Consider the following 22,019-nt stretch of genomic DNA (forward strand, 5'->3'; position numbering starts at 1 on the left):
TCACATTCACTCTCTCACCCTTTCACTCATGGTTTAGTACCACTGAAAGATGATTTGATGGGTTTGGATTTCAGCACAGCGAGGAGGGAGAGTGTGTGGGACGGGGATTTACAGCTTTGAGGAATAAGAGAGGAAAGAATGTTCCATAGAACGACGAGTTATGTGATCTGAATTTTTATCCTGTACTTACAGTGATAACTTTTATAATCTCCTTTCACAGGTTATTAGAAGGGGAGGATTTGCAGACAGGAAACTCAAACCAAAGACCACGTCAAGATCTGACAGAGTCACTCGATTCATCAGGACCTGAATATCATCGGCCTTTGAATGTGGAAGGAGAAATGTTTGTCTGTTCTATCTCTGGGAGAAGATTTCAAACATCAGTGTGAGTGGAAAAGCACCAAGACACACACACCCGAGTGAGAGTGTTCCAGTGCACTGACTGTGGAAAGAGCTTTAACCAGTTACATAGCCTGAAAAAACATCACACCATTCACAGCGGGGAGAAACTGTATACGTGTTGTGTGTGTGGACGAGGCTTCAACTGATCGTCCAACCTGGAGAGACACAAGGTCACCCGGACCACGGAGAAACCGTGGAAATGTGGGGACTGTGGGAAGGGATTCAATTACCCTTCACTGCTGGAAATTCATCGACGCAATCACACTGGGGAGAGGCCGTTCACCTGTTCCGTGTGTGGGAAGGGATTCACTCAGTCAGACAGCCTCCTGATGCACCAGCGATTTCACTCTGATAAGCGACCTTTTAAATGTTCGGACTGTGAGAAGAGGTTTAAAAGCAAAAGTAATCTGCTGACACACCAACGCATTCACACTGGGGAGAGACCGTTCATCTGCACCGTGTGTGGGAAGGGATTCACTCGGTCATCTCAGCTTCTATCACACCAGCGAGTTCACACTGGGGACAGCCCATTCACCTGCTCCGTGAGTAAGAATAGATTCACTCAGTCATCACACCTTCTGCAACACCAGCGAGTTCACTCTGATGAGAGACCTTTTAAATGTTCTGACTGTGAGAAGAGGTTTAAAAGCAAAAGTCATCTGCTGACACACCAACGCGCTCACACAGGGGAGAGGCCGTTCACCTGCTCCGTGTGTGGGAAGAGATTCACTCGGTCATCCATCCTGCTGGCACACCAGCGAGTTCACACTGGGGAGAGGCCGTTCTGCTGCTCCGTGTGTGGGAAGGGATTCACTCATTCATCATACCTTGTGCAACACCAGCAAGTTCACACTGATGAGAGACCTTTTAAATGTTCTGACTGTGGGAAGAGATTTAAAATCAGAAACGAACTACTGAGACACCAACTCACTCACACTGGGGAGAGGCCGTTCACCTGCTCCGTGTGTGGGAAGGGATTTACTTGGTCATCCACCCTGCTGAGACACCAGCGAGTTCACACTGATGAGAGACCTTTTAAATGTTCTGACTGTGAGAAGAGGTTTAAAAGCAAAAGGAATCTGCTGTCGCACCAACGCACTCACACTGGGGAGAGGCCGTTCACCTGCTCCGTGTGTGGGAAGGGATTCACTCGGTCATCCACTCTGCTGACACACCAGCGAGTTCACACTGGGGAGAGGCCGTTCATCTGCTCTGTGTGTATGAAGAGATTCACTCATTCATCACACCTTCTGTCACACCAGCAAGTTCACACTGATGAGAGACCTTTTAAATGTCCTGACTGTGAGAAGAGATTTAAAATCAGAAACGAAATGGTGAGACACCAACACAGTCACACTGGGGAGAGGCCGTTCACCTGCTCCTTGTGTGAGAAGAGATTCACTCGGTCATCCAACCTTCTGTCACACCAGCGAGTTCACTCCGATGAGAGACCTTTTAAATGTTCTGAGTGTGAGAAGAGATTTAAAAGCAAAATTTATCTGCTGACACACCAGCGCACTCACACTGGGGAGAGACCGTTCACCTGCTCCGTGTGTGGGAAGGGATTCACTCGGTCATCCACCCTGCTGAGACACCAGCGAGTTCACACTGATGAGAGACCTTTAAATGTTCTGACTTTGGGAAGAGATTTAAAATCAGAAACGAACTGCTGAGACATCGACGCACTGACACAGGGGAGAGACTGTTCACCTGCTCCGTGTGTGGGAAGAGATTCACTCGATCATCCCACCTTCTGAAACATTAACTTGTTCACACTATTGAGTGACCTGTTAATTCACTGACTGTGAGAAGAGCTTTAAAAGCAGAAATGAACTGCTGACACATCAACTCACGCCCATTGGGGAGAGACTGTTCACCTGCTCCGTGTGTGGGAAGGGATTCACTCAGTCATCACACGTGCTGAGACACCAGCGAGTTCAATTGTGACTGCAGGGGTTGGATTCTGCTGTTAATCCCATCCAGGACTGAACCATGTTCATTCTGACAGTTGGGGTTTGTTTCTGCTGATGTCAATAACCCCTATAACTGGGCTGGAGTTTAATAATCTGGATATCTGTTCAATAAATCAGATTTGTTTTAAACACCTTGTTGTAGATTTTAGTCTTTCCCACCTGAGTGTTTAGCATCACCTGACTGGAGCTCAGAAAGGACAATCTGGGGGGAGCAGAACTTCAGCCTGGACACAGTCCTTCAGGGCCACACTGAGAGGGGCAAACGGCACTTTGGTCTTTCTCATCTCTCTTCTCTGACAGCAAAGTCGCCGTGCGGAGTCCAGTCTAAAAATGACTGTGGTAATGATTCTATGAAGATTTAACCTGTTTGTGTGACAGTCCTGAGTCTACCATTTAAGGCAGGCGTTAACTCATTTAAAATAAACCCGTTAAAAATAAATGATTTAAAGTCTGCATCAAAATAGCAGTGGGAGGAGTTCACAGGAGCCTGTTAACTGCTGGTACAATTATACAACAGTCATTCGATCTCCAGATAAAGAAGGACCTGCAGTGTGTTTCCAGAATTCATGGTTTTATTGCTGTGTGCGTGTTAGACACCAGGATCACTAAAAATACACGACCCGGACCATCCACAGGGTGGGGGCGATCCCGACAGTTACTCTGGGATCACTCCCACTGCGGAACTCCACCTCTGACCCTGCTGAAGGTTGCAGGCTCAGGGAGTGGGGCCTCCAGGAGTGGACTGCAAGATAGCTGACAAATATATGCTGAGGTACCAGAGGAATCCTTACCAAGGAACCGTCTGGGGTTTTACTTGTCAGTGTGGGTCTAGCGGTGAATGATTCTTGACTCCCCGAACTGTCTTACAGTCAGATCAGGATGAATTCAGTTGACAGGAGAATTGGGACAAATATCACCCACAATCGAGGGAGACACAAGCAGCCATTAGAGAAGCTAAGAGATCTTTGAAAAGAAGATGGTGCACAAATGTGCTAATAATAGCAAACGCCTTTCCAGCTACGTCAGGATTCAGAAGACCATTAAAGATGGTTTAGGGCCACTGAAAGACAGTTCAGGACAGATTCCCGGGCTATCGCAGAGCTGTTAAATGACTATTTCTCATCAGTCTACACTCCTGTAGATGATGCTCAGATTCCAGCTATGGGATGTGCTGTCAACAATAACATCATAAATATTAAAATAGAAAGGGACGTGATCTTGGATAAAATATGAAATCTTAAAATAGGTTTAGCTCCAGGTCCAGATGATATTCACCCCCGGGTGTTTAAAGAGATGGGACGGGTGCTCTGTGAGCCCCTTGCCTGTATCCTCAACAGCTCAATAGAGTCAGCGATAGTCCCCTGAGATTAGAAGGTAGCTCACATAGTTCCAATTTTCATTATGGGGACAAAATTGAACAGCAAAATTGAAGTCAATGGGAATCGGGGGAAAACTCTCCAGTGGCTGGAGTCATACCTAGCACAAAGGAAGATGGTAGTGGTTGTTGGAGGCCAATCATCTCAGCCCCAGGACATTGCTGCAAGAGCTCCTGGGTCCAACCATCTTCAGCTGCTTCTTCAATGACCCTCCCTCCATCATAAGGTCAGGAATGGGGATGTTCACTGATGATTGCACAGGGTTCAGTTCCATTCGCAACCCCTCAGATAATGAAGCAGTCCGTGCCTGCATGCAGCAAGACCTGGTCAACATCCAGGCTTGGTCAGATAAGTGGCAAGCAACATTCGCGCCAGACAAGTGCCAGGCAATGACCATCTCCAACAAGAGAGAGTCTAACCATCTCCCCTTGACATTCAACGGCATTACCATCACCGAATCCCCCACCATCAACATCCTCGGGGTCACCATTGACCAGAAACTTAACTGAACCAGCCATATAAATACTGTGGTTACAAGAGCAGGTCAGAGGCTGGGTATTCTGCGGCAAGTGACTCACCTCCTGACTCCCCAAAGCCTTTCCACCATCTACAAGGCACAAGTCAGGAGTATGATGGAATACTCTCCACTTGCCTGGATGAGTGCAGCTCCAACAACACTCAAGAAGCTCGACACCATCCAGGACAAAGCAGCCCGGTTGATTGGCATCCCATCCACCGAGCACCAATCACACATCCCACCACAAGATCTTTAATATCCTGTCTCATACCCGGCCACCATCTCATTTATCCTAATTTTTCCTCCATATCTTCCCATTTAGGGTGTCCGCCTGCGTTAGAGCCACGGATCCACTGCATTTCTGAATCGAATTGGGAACCTCTTGAAGTAAATCACTATCCTCCTCACAGTTTATTATCCTCACTGTTCACCGCACTTTCAAGTTTTGAAATTGTGCCCTGTGTACCCAGGTCGAAGTCATTAATATATATCAAGAAAAGCAGTGGTCCCAGCACCGACCCCTGGGGAACACCACTGTACACCTCCCTCCATTCTGAAAAACAACTATTTGCCACGACACTCTGTTTCCTGTTCTTTAGCCAATTCTGTATCCATGCTGCTACTGCCCCTTTTATTCCATGGGCTTTAATCTTGATGACAAGCCCATTATGCGGCACTTTATCGAACGCCATTTGGAAGTCCACACACACCACATCAACTGCATTGCCCTCATCGACCCTCTCTGTTGCCTTATCAAAAAACTGTATCAAGTTAGTTAAACACGATTTGCCGTTAACAAATCCGTGCAGGCTTTCCCTAATCCTTGTCCAAGTGGCTGCTATCCCGGATTATCGTTGCTGGAACTTTCCCCACTACCGAGGTTAAACTGACTGGTCTGTGGATGCTGGGTTTTATCTTTCACCCTTTCTTGAACAAGGGTGTAACTTTTGCAATTCTCCAGTCCTCTGGCATCACCCCCATACCCAGGGATGTTTGGAAGATTATGGCCAGTACCTCTGCAATTTCCACCGTTACATCCCTCAGCAACCGAGGATGCATCTCATCCGGACCAGGTGACGTTTCTACTTTAAGTCCAGCCAGCCTTTCAAGTACCTCCTCTTTATGAATTTTTAGCCAATCCAGTGTCTCAACTACGTCTTCCTTCACTGTCACTCTGGCAGCATCTTCTTCCTTGGTGAAGACAGATGCAAAGTATTTATTTCGTACCTCAGCCATGCTCACTGCCTCCCACTGCTACTTCCTCACTATAACTGGTGCTGGTGGTGCAATGGATAACACATCTGATTATAGATCAGAAGTCTGTAGGTTCAACTCCGACTTAACACGCAATTTTTTTTTGCAATCTGTGCATTATTTTATGGCTGCCAATACCTTGCAAGCTGTCCTACTTGGTGATGCTGCCTGGCTCCATACCTGGTAAGTGCCTTCTCAGTGCCAGCAAGCAGTGCATCAGTGTCATAATCTGAGGGTCCTGAATTCAATCTTCAGAGAAGGCATCAGGGATTACGAAGCTTTTTTTCCATCTCTCACCTCATCTTTCCATCTTTTCTGCATAGCAAAATCAAGAACTTTTGCTGACTGCAGCCCATCAAAAGATTTGCTGCCCCTTGACCTCTCTGAACCCAAACACACAGCGAAGTTTAGGAAGTTCATGGGCTATGGACTCGCTGACAACACTCTTGTTTCTGTATAATTGGACCAAGATAAACGGTGAGTGGAGAATATAATCAACGATCCCGCTACTTCTCACATGCCAAGTGAGCGATCTACCAGTTGAGCTAATTCCCAGTTTGCTGTTTGTAAATCACCCTTCACAGTTCCCGCCTCGCACTCGCCTCAAAGCTGCTCCACGACCAGCAGAGAAATCTTGCCTTGGGTTGCCGCTCCCTGAATATATGAAATACTTTGCTCCAATCGGCGGTGTCGAGCATCAGCAAGTGAGGAACAGCAGAACGGGAAGCCACAGTAATCATGAATGATGCTGAGAAGAGCCTGAGCCTGCGGAAGGAAGACGAGGTCACCGGAAAGCAACAGCCGCTGGAGCTTGAGGGAGCAGCGTGAGCCCTGTCTGACTGACTGATCGAAGACCTTTTTACATGAAATTGAGGGCGATTTGAAGTGTTGCTGCTCAAAGGCACTCCCTGCTGGTGAGCAGAGGCAAATGCTCGAGTGAAACAGCCGTGCTTGGGCAGACACAGAAAGCTTCAAGGTTTGAGAAAGCAAAAGAGGCGTCCTGTGCGTTCATGGCAACATGTTAATCTGTAAGTTACCTGTAAAGTTAAGAGAGCGACCTTGAACTAATTGCTGCTTATTGCAAAAGTACGCGTATTCTTTTGAGCCGGAATTGAACAAATGATGTAAGGATGACTTTGTGTTATTTTCCACAACAGTCTTGTCGCTCGACCAGCTGAGTTATCGAAGGAAAGAGGCAAAAATGGATTCCAGTGCTCATGACTGAGGCTGACTCGGTACCTGCTCGTACCGCAGTGCTGTGGGAGTGTGAGCTGCTCCGTGTTCTCCACAGCCTGGGCCAGTGACACAATGAATAATGGGACTGATTATTGATCTGGAGATTGTGGGTTTAAGTTTACGGAGGGTGTAAAGTGGAAGGCCGGGCCTGGAGAGCATTGGAATAGTCGAGTCTAGAGGTAAACAAAGGCACGGATGAGGGTTTCAGCAGCAGAACTTCATTCTGGCAGTTGGGATTTGTTTCTGATGATGTTAATAACCGCTATAACTGCCCCTGGGGACACCACTGTTTACATCCCCACAGTCTGAAAAACATCCATTAACCACCACTCTGCCCTTTCTCCAACTTCCCATCCACACTGACCCACTCCCTTTAATACCGTGAGCTTTAATCTGATCAACAAGCCTCCTGTCCGGCATCTTCTCAAACACTTTTTAACAATCCATCTTCACAACCTCCATTGCATTTTATCCCCACACTGTGTTATTCCCTCCAATAATCCCTGCTGTCTGTCCTGAATTAATCCATTTCATTCCCAATGTTGAAATCTTTGCTCCACCCACACGGTTCCATCGGTTTTTCTCCACAACACAAAGGGCCAGTTTTCCCCAAGAGTTTCACACCAATCAGCTTTCAAAATGATGCAGAGTTTCAGCCAATGAGGGAGATCCGGGCTCAGCCCCGCCCACTCGGTGCCGCAAGTCCCGCCCCTCACACACTCCCATTGGTTGGAGGACCAACCGCCCGCTCGGTCCTCCAGTCCCTCTCCGCTCTTCCTATTGGTCCGGAGCTCCCGTCAATCACCCGGGCAGTGTGAGCTGAGCATGCGCGGCGGGCGGGGAGTGAGGCCGAGATCGTGTCCGCAACAGGTGAGAGATGGGCGGGGGGAGCGGGTTAATAAACCCCGGGGGAGGGGGCGGGGGCTTCACAAACCCCGAGTGCGGCCCCGGGCCCGAATATCAAACAGTGAACATTCTCCTCTCTCTCTCTACACTCCGGGGGCTCCGGTTTAGATCAGACCCGAAACTCGACAAACGGCCCGCGGCCTCCGAGCATGCGCAGAGTCAGCGTCAAACCTCGTGACTCATCGAATCAGGGAGCGTCTGTAAATGAAGGAGAAATGGTGATCGGTCAGGGAGCGTCTGTAAATGAAGGACAAATGGTGACCGGTCAGGGAGCGTCTGTAAATGAAGGAGAAATGGTGATCGGTCAGGCAGCGTCTGTAAATGAAGGAGAAATGGTGATCGGTCAGGGAGCGTCTGTAAATGAAGGAGAAATAGTGATCAGTCAGGGAGCGTCTGTAAATGAAGGAGAAATGGTGATCGGTCAGGGAGAGTCTGTAAATGAAGGATAAGTGGTGATCGGTCAGGGAGCATCTGCAAATAGACGATAAATGATGACAGATCAGGGAGCATCTGTAAATGAAAGAGAAATGGTGAAGGTCGGGGGAGTCTGTCGATGAATGAGAAAAAGTGATCGGTCAAGGAGCGTCTGTATATGCAGGAGAAATGGTGAAGGTCAGGGGGCGTCTGAAGATGAAGGAGAAATGGTGATCGGTCAGGGAGCAATCCCCATATCCCTTGATTCCCTTAGTGTCCAAAAATCTATCAATCTCAGCCTTGCATATACTCAACGACTGTGCATCCACAGCCCTCTGAGGTAGAGAATTCCAAAGATTTATAACCCTCTCAGTGATGAAATTCCTCCTCATCTCAGTCTTAAATGGCCGACCCCTTATCCTGAGACAGTGCTAGTACTTTGACACTCTCCAGCCAGGGGAAACATCCTCTCAGTATGTACCCTCTCAAGCCCTCTCAGAATCTTACAAGTTTCAATGAGATCACTTCTCATTCTTAGAACCATAGAAAAGATACAGCACAGAAGGGGGCCATTCGGCCCATTGTGTCATGCTCCCGACATTCAAGTCCAAATCATTAAGATATACCACAAACAGCAAGGGACCCAACACTGAGCCCTATGGCACACCACTGGAAACAGATTTCCATTCGCAAAGATATCCATCAACTTGTACCCTTTGCTTCCTGTTACTGAGCCAATTTTGGATCTAATTCACCACATTTCCCTGTATCCCATGGGCTTTTACCTTTCTGACCAGTCTGCCACGTGGGACCTTGTCAAATGCCTTACTACAATCCATGTAGACAACATCCAACAGCACTACCCTCATCAATCCTCCTTGTCACTTCCTCAAAGAATTTAATCAGATTTGTAAGGCATGACCTTCCCTGAACAAATCCATGCTGACTATCCCTGATTAAACCATGCCTTTCCAAGTGACAGTTTATCCTATCTCTCAGTATTGATTGTAATAGTTTTCCCACCACCGAGGTAAGACTGACCGGCCTATAATTGTTCGGTCTTTCCCTTGTAACCTTTTTAAACAATGGTCTTATGTTTGCAGTCTTCCAGTCCTCCTGTACCTCCCCTGTATCTAATGAGGATTGGAAAATGATCCTCAGAGCATCCGCTGTTTCCTCCCTGGCTTCCTCTAATAGCCTAGGAAACAATCCATCCGGCCCTGGTGATTTATCAACTTTCAAGGATTCCAGTCCCTCTGGTACTTCCTCTCTCGTTATGTTTACCTTATCCAATATTTCACAACTGTCCTCTTTAACTACTATGTCTGGATCATCCTGTTCCTTTGTGAATACAGAGAAAAAATATTCATTTAAAACCCTACCCACATGTTCTGCTGCTACACACAAGTTACCCTTATCGTCCCTGATAGGTCCCACCTTTTCCTGAGCTATCCTCTTGTTCTCAATGTACTGATAAAATATCTAACATTCTTCTGAACTCCAGAGAGTATAGGCCCATTCTATTCAATCTCTCCTCATAGGACAACCGTCTCATCCCAGGAATCAATCTAGTGAACCTTCGCTGCATATACCCTTCCTTAGATAAGGAGAGCACAACTGTACACAGTACTCCAGGTGTGGTCTCACCAAAGCCCTGTACAATTGCAACAAGACTTCCTTATTCTTCGACTCCAACCCCCTTGCAATAAATTCCAACATTCCATTTACCTTCCGAATTGCTCGCTGTACCTGCATGTTATCTTTCGGTGTTTCTTGTACGAGGACACCCAAATCTCTCTGAACACCAACATTTAATAGTTTCTCACCATTTAAAAAATTCTGTTTTTCTATTCTCCCTACCAAAGTGAGTAACCTCACATTTCCCCACATTATACTCTATCTGCCACCTTCTTGCCCACTCACTTAACCTGTCTATATCCCTTTGCAGACTCTTTGTGTCCTCCTCACAGTTTACTTTCCCACCTAGCTTCATGTCGTCAGCAAACTTGGATACATTACACTCGGTCCCATCATCTGAGTCATTGATAAATATTGTAAATAGCTGAGGCCCAAGTACTGATCCTTGCGGCACCCCACCAGTTACACGCCCAGGCCATCAATGTATATCAAAAAGAGTCATGGTCCTAATACCATCCCCTGTGGAACATCACTGTATACTTCCTTCCAGTCTGTAAAACAATGGTTCACCACTGCTCTCTGCATTCCGTCTCTCCGCCAATTTTGTATCCATGCTCCTATGGGCTTCAATTTTACCATCAGGTCCATTAGGTGGCACTTTACCAAACGCCTTTTAAATGTCCATGTACACAACATCGAGTCACTCCGTGAGAGAGCGAATGTGGGAGAGCGAATGTGGGAGAGCGAATGTGAGAGGGTGAATGTGAGTACAGCAGTGGGCTCGGTGTGGAGAATGAAGTGGGGCAGGTGGAGCATGTTTCAGTGGGGCAGCAGTGATCATAATCTCATTAGGTTTAGAATAGTTACGGAAAAGGACAAGGAACAAACAAATATGAAAATACTTAACTGGAGGAGGGCGAATTCCAGTGAGTTAAAAAGGGATCTTGTCCAGGTGGATTGGAATCAAAAATTGGCAACAAAACAGTAATTGAACAATGGGAGGCCTTGAAGGAGGAGTTGGTTCAGGTACAGAGCAGACAGATCCCCACGGGGGAGAAAGGAAGGGCATCCAAAGCTAGAGCTCCCTGGATGACTAAAGAGATAGAGATTAAAATGAAACAGAAAAAGGAGGTTTATGACGAATGTAAGGTTCATAATACAGTGGAGAACCAGGCTGAACAAAGAAAGTACAGAGGAGATCTAAAAAAGAGAATAAGAGGTGCAAAGAGAGAGTATGAGAATAGATTGGTGGTTAACATAAAAGGGAATCCAAAAGTCTTTTATAAACATACAAACAGTAAAAGGGGAGTCAGAGGAAGGGTGGGGTCGATTAGGGACAAAAAAGGAGATCTTCTTGTGGAGGCAGAGGGCATGGCTGAGGCACGAAATTAGTACTTTACATCCGTCTTCACCAGAGAAGAGGATTCTGCCATTGTACAGTAAAGGAGGTGGTCGTAGTGATATTGGAGATGATAGAAATAGATAAAGAGGAGGTACTTAAAAGATTGGCAGTGCTCAAAGTAAAAAAGTCTTTCGGTCCAGATGGGATGCCTCCTAGATTACTGAGGGAAGTAAGGGTGCAGATAGCGGAGGCTCTGACCACAATCTTCCAATCCTCCTTGGATGTGGGAGTGGTGTCTGAGGACTGGAGGATTGCAAGTGTTACACCCCTGTTCAAAAATGTGGGTGAGGGATAAACCCGGCAATTACAGGCCAGTCAGCCTAACGTCGGTGGTGGGAAACTTCTAGAGGCCAGAATCCGGGACAAAATTAATAGATTTGTAAAAAGTAGATTTGTTAAAAGTAAAATCATTTAATTTGATTGAGTTCGTCAATGAAATAACGGAGAGAGTGAATGTGAGAGAGTGAATGTGACAGTGCGTGAGAGAGTGAATGTGACATTCACTCTCTCACATTCGCCCTCTCACATTCGCCCTCTCACATTCGCCCTCTCACATTCGCCCTCTCACATTCGCCCTCTCACATTCGCCCTCTCACATTCACTCTCTCACATTCACCCTCTCACATTCACTCTCTCACGCTCTCTCACATTCACCCTCTCACATTCGCCCTCACACGCACTCTCACATTCACTCTCTCACATTCACCCTCTCACATTCGCCCTCTCACATTCGCCCTCACACGCACTGTCACATTCACTCTCTCACATTCGCCCTCTCATATTCACTCTCTCACATTCACCCTCTCACATTCGCCCTCACACGCACTGTCACATTCACTCTCTCACATTCGCTCTCTCACATTCGCTCTCTCACATTCGCTCTCTCACATTCACCCTCTCAAATTCACTCTCTCACATTCACCCTCTCACATTCACTCTCTCACATTCACCCTCTCACATTCGCCCTCTCACATTCACCCTCTCACATTCACCCTCTCACATTCGCCCTCTCACATTCGCTCTCTCACATTCACTCTCTCACATTCACTCTCTCACATTCACCCTCTCAAATTCACTCTCTCACATTCACTCTCTCACATTCACCCTCTCACATTCGCCCTCTCACATTCGCTCTCTCACATTCACCCTCTCACATTCACTCTCTCACATTCACTCTCTCACATTCGCTCTCTCACATTCACTCTCTCACATTCACCCTCTCACATTCACCCTCTCACATTCACTCTCTCACATTCACCCTCTCACATTCGCCCTCTCACATTCGCTCTCTCACATTCACTCTCTCACATTCACCCTCTCACATTCACCCTCTCACATTCACCCTCTCACATTCACTCTCTCACATTCACCCTCTCACATTCACTCTCTCACATTCACTCTCTCACATTCCCTCTCTCACATTCACCCTCTCACATTCACCCTCTCACATTCACCCTCTCACATTCACCCTCTCACATTCACCCTCTCACATTCACTCTCTCACATTCACTCTCTCACATTCCCTCTCTCACATTCCCTCTCTCACATTCACCCTCTCACATTCACCCTCTCACATTCACCCTCTCACATTCACCCTCTCACATTCCCTCTCTCACATTCCCTCTCTCACATTCACACTCTCACATTCCCTCTCTCACATTCACACTCTCACATTCACTCTCTCACATTCACTCTCTCACCCTCTCACTCATGGTTTAGGACCACTGAAAGAAGATGCGATGGGTTTTTGAGTTCTGTACAGGGAGGAGGGAGAGTGCGCGGGATGGGGGATTTGCAGCTTTGAGGGAACAAGAGAGGAAAGAATGTTCCGTAGACACTAACATAGCCTGTTCTGAATTTTGATCCTGTATTTACAGTGATGACTTTTAAACCTCTAAATGTCAAGATCTGACAGAGTCATTCGAATCATCAGGACCTGAATATCATCGGCCTTTGAATGTGGAAGGAGAAATGTTCGTCTGTTCTGTCTCTGGGAGAAGATTTCAAACACCCGAGTGAGAGTGTTCCAATGCACTGACTGTGGAAAGAGCTTTAACCAGTGACACAGCCTGAAAAAACATCACATCATTCACAGCGGGGAGAAACCGTCCACGTGTTCTGTGTGTGGACGAGGCTTCAACTGATCATCCAACCTGGAGAGACACAAGGACACCCGGACCACGGAGAAACCGTGGAAATGTGGGGACTGTGGGAAGGGATTCAATTACCCGTCAGAGCTGGAAACTCATCGACGCAGTCACACTGGGGTGAGGCCGTTCACCTGCTCCGTGTGTGGGAAGGGATTCACTCATTCATCCAACCTTCTGACACACCAGCGAGTTCACACAGGGGAGAGGCCGTTCACCTGCTCCGTGTGTAAGAAGAGATTCACTCAGTCATCCAACCTTCTGACACACCAGCGAGTTCACTCTGTTGAGAGACCTTTTAAATGCTCTGACTGTGGGAAGAGATTTAAAAGCAGAAACGATATGCTGTCACACCAACGAGTTCACACTGGGGAGAGGCCGTTCTCCTGCTCTGTGTGTGGGAAGAGATTCACTCAGTTATCCAGCCTTCTGACACACCAGCGAGTTCACACTGGGGAGAGGCCCTTCACCTGCTCTGTGTGTAAGAAGAGATTCACTCAGTCATCCACCCTGCTAATACACCAGCGAGTTCACTCTGTTGAGAGACCTTTTAAATGTTCTGACTGTGGGAAGAGTTTTAAAAGCAAAAGGAATCTGCTGACACACCAACGCGCTCACACTGGGGAGAGGCCGTTCACCTGCTCTGTGTGCGGGAAGGGATTCACTATTTCATCTGAACTGCTGTTGCACCAGCGATTTCACACTGGGGAGAGGCCTTTTAAATGTTCTGACTGTGGGAAGAGATTTAAAATCAGAAACGAACTGCTGAAACACCAACGCTCTCACACTGGGGAGAGGCCGTTCACCCGCTCTCAGCATAAGAAGAGATTCACTCGGTCATCCACCCTGCTGACACACCAGCGAGTTCACTCTGAAGAGAGACATTTTAAATGTTCTGACTGTGAGAAGAGGTTTAAAAGCAGAAACGAACTGCTGAGACACCAACGCATTCACACTGGGGAGAGGCCGTTCATCTGCTCCGTGTGTAAGAAGAGATTCACTCGGTCATCCCACCTTCTGACACACCAACGTACTCACCCTGGGGAAACACCTTTAAATGTTCTGACTGTGAGAAGTGTTTTAAAAGCACAAACGATCTGCTGAAACACCAACACACTCACACTGGGGAGAGACTGTTCACCTGCTCCGTGTGTGGGAAGGGATTCACGAATTCACCCCACCTTCTGAGACATCAACTTGTTCACACTATTGAGTGACCTGTTAATTCACTGACTGTGAGAAGAGCTTTGAAAGCAGAAATGAACTGCTGACACATCAACTCACGCCCTTTGGGGAGAGACTGTTCACCTGCTCCGTGTGTGGGAAGGGATTCACTCAGTCATCACACGTGCTGAGACACCAGCGAGTTCACATTTGACTGCAGGGGTTGGATTCTGCTGTTAATCCCATCCAGGACTGAACCATGTTCATTCTGACAGTTGGGGTTTGTTTCTGCTGATGTTAATAACTGCGATAACTGGGCTGGAGTTTAATATTCTGGATATCTGCAAAATAAATCAGCTTTATTTTAAACCCTTGTTGTAGATTTTGGTCTTTCCCACCTGAGTGTTTAGCATCACCTGACTGGAGCTCAGAAAGGACCATCTGGGGGGAGGATCGTCCGGGGGGAGCAGAACTTCAGCCTGGACACAGTCCTTCAGGGCACACTGAGAGGGGCAAACGGCACTTTGGTCTTTCTCATCTCTCTTAACTGACAGCAAAGTCACTGTGCGGCGTCTAGTCTAAAACTGACTGTGGTAATTATTCGATGGAGATTTCAACTGTTTGTGTGACAGTCCTGAGTCTACCATTTAAGGCAGGCGTTAACTCATTTAAAATAAACCCGTTAAAAATAAATGTTAAAGTCTGCATTAAAATAGCAGAGGGAGGAGTTTACAGGAGCCTGTTAACTGCTAGTACAATTATACAACAGTCATTCGATCTCCAGATAAAGAAGGACCTGCAGTGTGTTTCCAGAATTCATGGTTTTATTGCTGTGTGCGTGTTAGACACCAGGATCACTAAAAATACACAACCCTGACCATCCACAGGGTGGGGGCGATCCCGACAGTTACTCTGTGATCACTCCCACTGCAGAACTCCACCACTGACCCTGCTCAAGGTTGCAGACTCAGGGAGTGGGGCCTCCAGGAGTGGACTGTAAGAAAGCTGGGTTTCAGTATCCTGATAAATATATGCCGAGGAACCAGAGGAATCCTTACTAAGGAACCGTCTGGGATTTTACCTGTCAGTGTGGGTCTCGGGGTGAATGATTCCTGACTCCCTGAACTGTCTTACATTTAACCCAGAACGGATCAGGATGAATTCAGTTTACAGGAGAATTGGGACAAATACCACCCACAATCGAGGGAGACACAAGCAGCCATTAGAGAAACTCAGAGATCTTTGGAAAAGAAGATGGTGCACAATTGTGGGAATAATAGCAAACGCCTTTCCAGCTACGTCAGGATTCAGAAGACCATTAAAGATGGTTTTAGGGCCACTGAGAGACAGTTCAGGACAGATTCCCGGGCTATGGCAGAGATGTTAAATGACTATTTCTCATCAGCCTACACTCCTGTGGATGAGGCTCGGATTCCAGCTGTGGGATGTGCTGTCGACAATAACATCATAAATATTAAAATAGAAAGGGATGTCATCTTGGATAAAATATGAAATCTCAAAATACTTTGTGCTCCAGATCCAGATGATATCCACCCACGGGTGTTTAAAGAGATGGGACAGGTGCTCTGTGAGCCCCATGCCTGTATCTTCAACTGCTCAATAGAGTCAGGGATTGTCCCCTGAGATTGTAAGGTAGCTCACGTAGTTCCCATTTTCAAGAAAGGGGATAAGTCAGAGCCAGGGAATGACAGGCCCTTCAGTGTGACCTCGATCAGAGGGAAGATGCTTGAATGGATCCTAAGAGATGCTGTTTATGATCACAGGGAAAGAGAAGGGACCGTTCGAGATGCTCCACACGGCTTCTGGAAAAGAAGTTTGTGTCTTTCAAACTTGCTTGAGTTTTTTGAAGAAGTTGCTGGGTTTGTGTATGAGGGTAATCTGGTTCACATTGTCTATCTCAGGGGTGTCAAACTCATTTTCTATGGTGAGCCTGACCCGATATCCTGGCACTTGGCCTGGGCCACATTCAGCAAAAGTTATTAAACTAGAAATAGATGATGATGAACTATATTGGTACTTAATTACATTTAGATTTTATTTACAGCTGCTGCTGCTCCCGATACCTGGCGCCTCTTAGCTTGAATCATTCCATCAACATTTGGAGTAAATGACTGGGCTGAGGCCTGCTTTGGATAAAAACACGAGGAGAACTTGTCACGACAGAACTTTGGAAGTGAATTCCACAGTCTCACAACTCCCTCTGTTAAGAAGTTTCTCTTGATCACTGCTCTACTCAGACTGGTAAAAGGTGGAAGTTGGTGTTGCACAATGATCACAATTTATATAAACGATTTGGACTCGGGAATCGGATGTACAATTTAAAATTTACAGATGACACCTGATTGGCGGGGTGGGTATAATTAATACTGATGAAGACTAAGACAAAATACAAGAAGACATTAATAAACTTGCAGAATGGGGATGTAATTGGCAAAGGAATTTTGAAAAGATGAGTGTGAAGTCGAGCATTTTGGTAACAAGAACAAGGAGGCCACATAATGCATGGATAATAAGTCTAAAAGGGGGTTAGAAGAGCAAAGGGTTCGAGGGCCACAGATACACAAATCACTAAAAGTAGTGACACAGTTTGAAAAGGCCACAAAAAAGCAAACCAAGCACTGGGGTTCATTTCTGGAGGGATAGAATTGAAAAGCAGAGAAGTTATGTTCAACTTGTAGAGAACCTTGATTAGACTGCACTTGGTGTACTGTGAAAAGTTTTGGTCTCCATATTATAAAAAGGATATGGAGATACTGGAGAAGGTGCAAAAAAAGGATTCAAATGGATGTCACCATCTTCGTTTTCCCTGTACTTGGTGTCCCAATGGAAGTTGCCCCTGGATTTGGTGTCTCAGTGTAAGTGGTCCCTGGATTTGGTGTCTCAGTGTAAGTGGTCCCTTAATTTGGTGTCCCAGTGTAAGTGGTCCCTGGATTTGGTGTCCCAGTGTCAGTGGTCCCGGGATTTGGTGTCCCAGTGCAAGTGGTCCCGGGATTTGGTGTCCCAGTGTAAGTGGTCCCTGGATTTGGTGTCCCATTGTCAGTGGTCGCCGGATTTGGTGTCCCAGTGCAAATGGTACCTGGATTTGGTGTCCCAGTGTAAGTGGTCCCTGGATTTGGTGTCTCAGTGTAAGTGGTCCCTGGATTTGGTGTCTCAGTGCAAGTGGTCCCGGGATTTGGTATCCCAGTGTAAGTGGTCCCTTAATTTGGTGTCCCAGTGCAAGTGGTCCCGGGATTTGATGTCCCAGTGTAAGTGGTCCCTGGATTTGGTGTCCCAGTGTCAGTGGTCGCCGGATTTGGTGTCCCAGTGCAAGTGGTACCTGGATTTGATGTCCCAGTATAAGTGGTCCCTGGATTTGGTGTCCCAGTGTAAGTGGTCCTGGGATTTGGTGTCCCAGTGCAAGTGGTACCTGGATTTGATGTCCCAGTATAAGTGGTCCCTGGATTTGATGTCCCAGTATAAGTGGTCCTGGGATTTGGTGTCCCAGTGTCAGTGGTCGCCGGATTTGGTGTCCCAGTGTAAGTGGTACCTGGATTTGATGTCCCAGTGTCAGTGGTCGCCGGATTTGGTGTCCCAGTGTCAGTGGTCGCCGGATTTGGTGTCCCAGTGTCAGTGGTCCCGGGATTTGGTGTCCCAGTGTCAGTGGTTGCCGGATTTGGTGTCCCAGTGTCAGTGGTCCCGGGATTTGGTGTCCCATTGTCAGTGGTCGCCGGATTTGGTGTCCCGGTGTAAGTGGTCGCCGGATTTGGTGTCCCATTGTCAGTGGTCCTGGGATTTGGTGTCCCATTGTCAGTCGTCGCCGGATTTGGTGTCCCAGTGTAAGTGGTCCCCGGATTTGGTGTCCCAGTGTCAGTGGTCCCGGGATTTGGTGTCCCAGTGTAAGTGGTCGCCGGATTTGGTGTCTCAGTGCAAGTGGTCCTGGGATTTGGTGTCCCAGTGTAAGTGGTCCCCGGATTTGGTGTCCCAGTGTAATTGGTCCCCAGATTTGGTGTCCCAGTGTAATTGGCCCCCAGATCTGGTGTCCCAGTGTAATTGGTCCCCGGATTTGGTGTCCCAGTGTAAGTGGTCCCTGGATTTGGTGTCACAGTGTAAGTGGTCCCTTGTGTTTCGAGGCATCGCTCGTGGCATTTTTCTCCTCTTTCCACCTTTATAAAAATTGTTGCCAGCTTATTAATGCCATTAACCGGCTCTCGGTAGGGCACAGAAAAAAATTGACCTCCTAAGTTTCCCTGAGAATGACAGGTCTGAATTCGAGTTCGAGAACATTTCGCAATTAAACCAGATTGGGCGGGGCGGGCCTGAGGTGCGAATTAGCAACTGAAAAGTGGCGGCACCACGGGGGAGGGCCCGTGCACTCGGGTTTCTGTATAATTTATTTATTTATTTTGTTCATTGCCTCCCTGGCACTGACCTCGATGGGATGACAATAATTAATTTTCTGTTCACCAATTCCGGCTTGCAATGGCGGAGTATTTCCCCAGAATCGCCCGCGGTTCAGAATGTGCCCTATCAATGACGACAGGAGACCAGTGCGCAGGTGCAGGACCGGACCCCGTGCTCTGAGCATGCGCAGTGCGAGTGGTGGAGACACACTGAGGCCGGGGAGGAATTGGATCTGTGGGTGGGCGGGGAAGTTTCACAAACACCTGGGGGCGGCTTGAGGCCACAAATAAGAGTAAAAAGGTCCCGTGTTTGCACTTCGGTGACAGGCCTGTCCGGCGGCCGCGCGGATGAGCAGTGTGACTGGCCGCCATCTTGGGAGAGGAAGTCATGGTGGAATTATGGCGCATGCGCGGCCATCTTGGTCCGGAACAAAGAGTGGGCGGGGCTTCAGGGTCCCAGTGACCGGGAACAATGAGTGGGCGGGGCTTCAGGGTCCCAGTGACCGGTATTAAAGAGTGGGCGGGGCTTCAGGGTCCCAGTGACCGGGAACAAAGAGTGGGCGGGGCTTCAGGGTCCCAGTGACGGGTAACAAAGAGTGGGCGGGGCTTCAGGGTCCCAGTGACCGGGAACAATGAGTGGGCGGGGCTTCAGGGTCCCAGTGACCGGTAACAAAGAGTGGGCGGGGCTTCAGGGTCTCAGTGACCGGGAAAAAAGAGTGGGCGGGGCTTCAGGGTCTCAGTGACCGGGAACAAAGAGTGGGCGGGGCTTCAGGGTCCCAGTGACCGGTAACAAAGAGTGGGCGGGGCTTCAGGGTCCCAGTGACCGGGAACAAAGAGTGGGCGGGGCTTCAGGGTCCCAGTGACCAGGAACAAAGAGTGGGCGGGGCTTCAGGGTCTCAGTGACCGGGAACAAAGAGTGGGCGGGGCTTCAGGGTCCCAGTGACCAGGAAGAAAGAGTGGGCGGGGCTTCAGGATCCCAGTGACCGGGAACAAAGAGTGGGCGGGGCTTCAGTGTCCCAGTGACCGGGAACAAAGAGTGGGCGGGGCTTCACGGTCCCAGTGACCGTGATCAAAGAGTGGGCAGGGCTTCACGGTCCCAGTGACCAGGAACAAAGAGTGGGCGGGGCTTCAGGGCCCCAGTGACAGGCAACAAAGAGTGGGCGGGGCTTCAGGGTCCCAGTGACAAGGAACAAAAAGTGGGCGGGGCTTCAGGATCCCAGTGACCGTGAACAAAGAGTGGGCGGGGCTTCAGGGTCCCAGTGACCGGGAACAAAGAGCGGGCGGGGCATCAGGGTCCCAGTGACCAGGAACAAAGAGTGGGTGGGGCTTCAGTGTCCCAGTGACCAGGAACAAGGGGTGGGCGGGGCTTCAGGATCCCAGTGACCGGGAACAAAGTGTGGGCGGGGCTTCAGGGTCCCCGTGACCGGGAACAAAGAGTGGGCGGGGCTTCAGGGTCCCAGTGACATTGAACAAAGAGTGGGCGGGGCTTCAGGGTCCCAGTGACCGGGAACAAAGAGTGGGCGGGGCTTCAGGGTCCAAGTGACCGGGAACAAAGAGTGGGCGGGGCTTCAGGGTCCCAGTGACATTGAACAAAGAGTGGGCGGGGCTTCAGGGTCCCAGTGACCGGGAACAAAGAGTGGGCGGGGCTTCAGGGTCCCAGTGACCAGGAACAAAGAGTGGGCGGGGCTTCAGGGCCCCAGTAACAGGGAACAAAGAGTGGGCGGGGCTTCAGGGTCCCAGTGACAGGGAACAAAGAGTGGGCGGGGCTTCAGGGTCCCAGTGACCGGGAACAAAGAGTGGGCGGGGCTTCAGGGTCCCAGTGACCAGGAACAAAGAGTGGGCGGGGCATCAGGGTCCCAGTGACCGGGAACAAAGAGTGGGTGGGGCTTCAGGGTCCCAGTGACAGGGAACAAAGAGTGGGCGGGGCTTCAGGGTCCCAGTGACAGGGAACAAAGAGTGGGCGGGGTTTCAGGGTCCCAGTGATCGGGAACAAAGAGTGGGCGGGGCTTCAGGGTCCCAGTGACCGGGAACAAAGAGTGGGCGGGGCTTCAGGGTCCCAGTGACAGGGAACAAAGAGTGGGCGGGGCTTCAGGGTCCCAGTGACCAGGAAGAAAGAGTGGGCGGGGCTTCAGGGTCCCAGTGACAAGGAACAAAAAGTGGGCGGGGCTTCAGGATCCCAGTGACCGGGAACAAAGAGTGGGCGGGGCTTCAGTGTCCCAGTGACCGGGAACAAAGAGTGGGCGGGACTTCAGGATCCCAGTGACCGTGAACAAAGAGTGGGCGGGGCTTCACGGTCCCAGTGACCGTGATCAAAGAGTGGGCAGGGCTTCACGGTCCCAGTGACCAGGAACAAAGAGTGGGCGGGGCTTCAGGGCCCCAGTGACAGGCAACAAAGAGTGGGCGGGGCTTCAGGGTCCCAGTGACAAGGAACAAATAGTGGGCGGGGCTTCAGGATCCCAGTGACCGTGAACAAAGAGTGGGCGGGGCTTCAGGGTCCCAGTGACCGGGAACAAAGAGTGGGCGGGGCATCAGGGTCCCAGTGACCAGGAACAAAGAGTGGGCGGGGCTTCAGTGTCCCAGTGACCAGGAACAAGGGGTGGGCGGGGCTTCCGGGTCCCGTGACCGGGAACAAAGAGTGGGCGGGGCTTCAGGGTCCCAGTGACCGGGAACAAAGAGTGGGCGGGGCTTCAGGGTCCCAGTGACATTGAACAAAGAGTGGGCGGGGCTTCAGGGTCCCAGTGACCGGGAACAAAGAGTTGGCGGGGCTTCAGGGTTCCAGTGACAGGGAACAAAGAGTGGGCGGGGCTTCAGGGTCCCAGTGACCAGGAACAAAGAGTGGGCGGGGCATCAGGGTCCCAGTGACCGGGAACAAAGAGTGGGCGGGGCTTCAGGGTCCCAGTGACAGGGAACAATGAGTGGGCGGGGCTTCAGGGTCCCGTGACCGGGAACAAAGAGTGGGCGGGGCTTCAGGGTCCCAGTGACCGGGAACAAAGAGTGGGCGGGGCTTCAGGGTCCCAGTGACCGGGAACAAAGAGTGGGCGGGGCTTCAGGGTCCCAGTGACATTGAACAAAGAGTGGGCGGGGCTTCAGGGTCCCAGTAACAGGGAACAAAGAGTGGGCGGGGCTTCAGGGTCCCAGTGACAGGGAACAAAGAGTGGGCGGGGCTTCAGGGTCCCAGTGACCAGGAACA

At 49.3% G+C, this 22,019-nt stretch overlaps 2 protein-coding genes across 2 annotated transcripts; both read left to right on the plus strand.

Annotated features, from left to right (window-relative positions):
- The first annotated feature begins 458 nt into the window (after nt 1–458).
- On the plus strand, nt 459–2,370 carry LOC137318768 (zinc finger protein 84-like). Its single transcript, XM_067981420.1, has one exon. The coding sequence runs from the start codon at nt 732–734 to the stop codon at nt 2,073–2,075; it is 1,344 nt and encodes a 447-aa protein (XP_067837521.1). The 5' UTR covers nt 459–731; the 3' UTR covers nt 2,076–2,370.
- A 5,208-nt stretch (nt 2,371–7,578) lies between these two features.
- LOC137318764 (zinc finger protein 300-like) lies at nt 7,579–14,798 on the plus strand. The gene is made up of 2 exons (XM_067981414.1): nt 7,579–7,628; nt 12,996–14,798. Exon 2 carries the CDS (start codon nt 13,608–13,610, stop codon nt 14,367–14,369), a length of 762 nt encoding a protein of 253 aa, XP_067837515.1. The 5' UTR covers nt 7,579–7,628; nt 12,996–13,607; the 3' UTR covers nt 14,370–14,798.
- The last annotated feature ends 7,221 nt before the right edge of the window (nt 14,799–22,019 follow it).

This window comes from Heptranchias perlo, unplaced genomic scaffold, assembly GCF_035084215.1.
Source record: "Heptranchias perlo isolate sHepPer1 unplaced genomic scaffold, sHepPer1.hap1 HAP1_SCAFFOLD_73, whole genome shotgun sequence".
NCBI lineage: Eukaryota > Metazoa > Chordata > Chondrichthyes > Hexanchiformes > Hexanchidae > Heptranchias > Heptranchias perlo.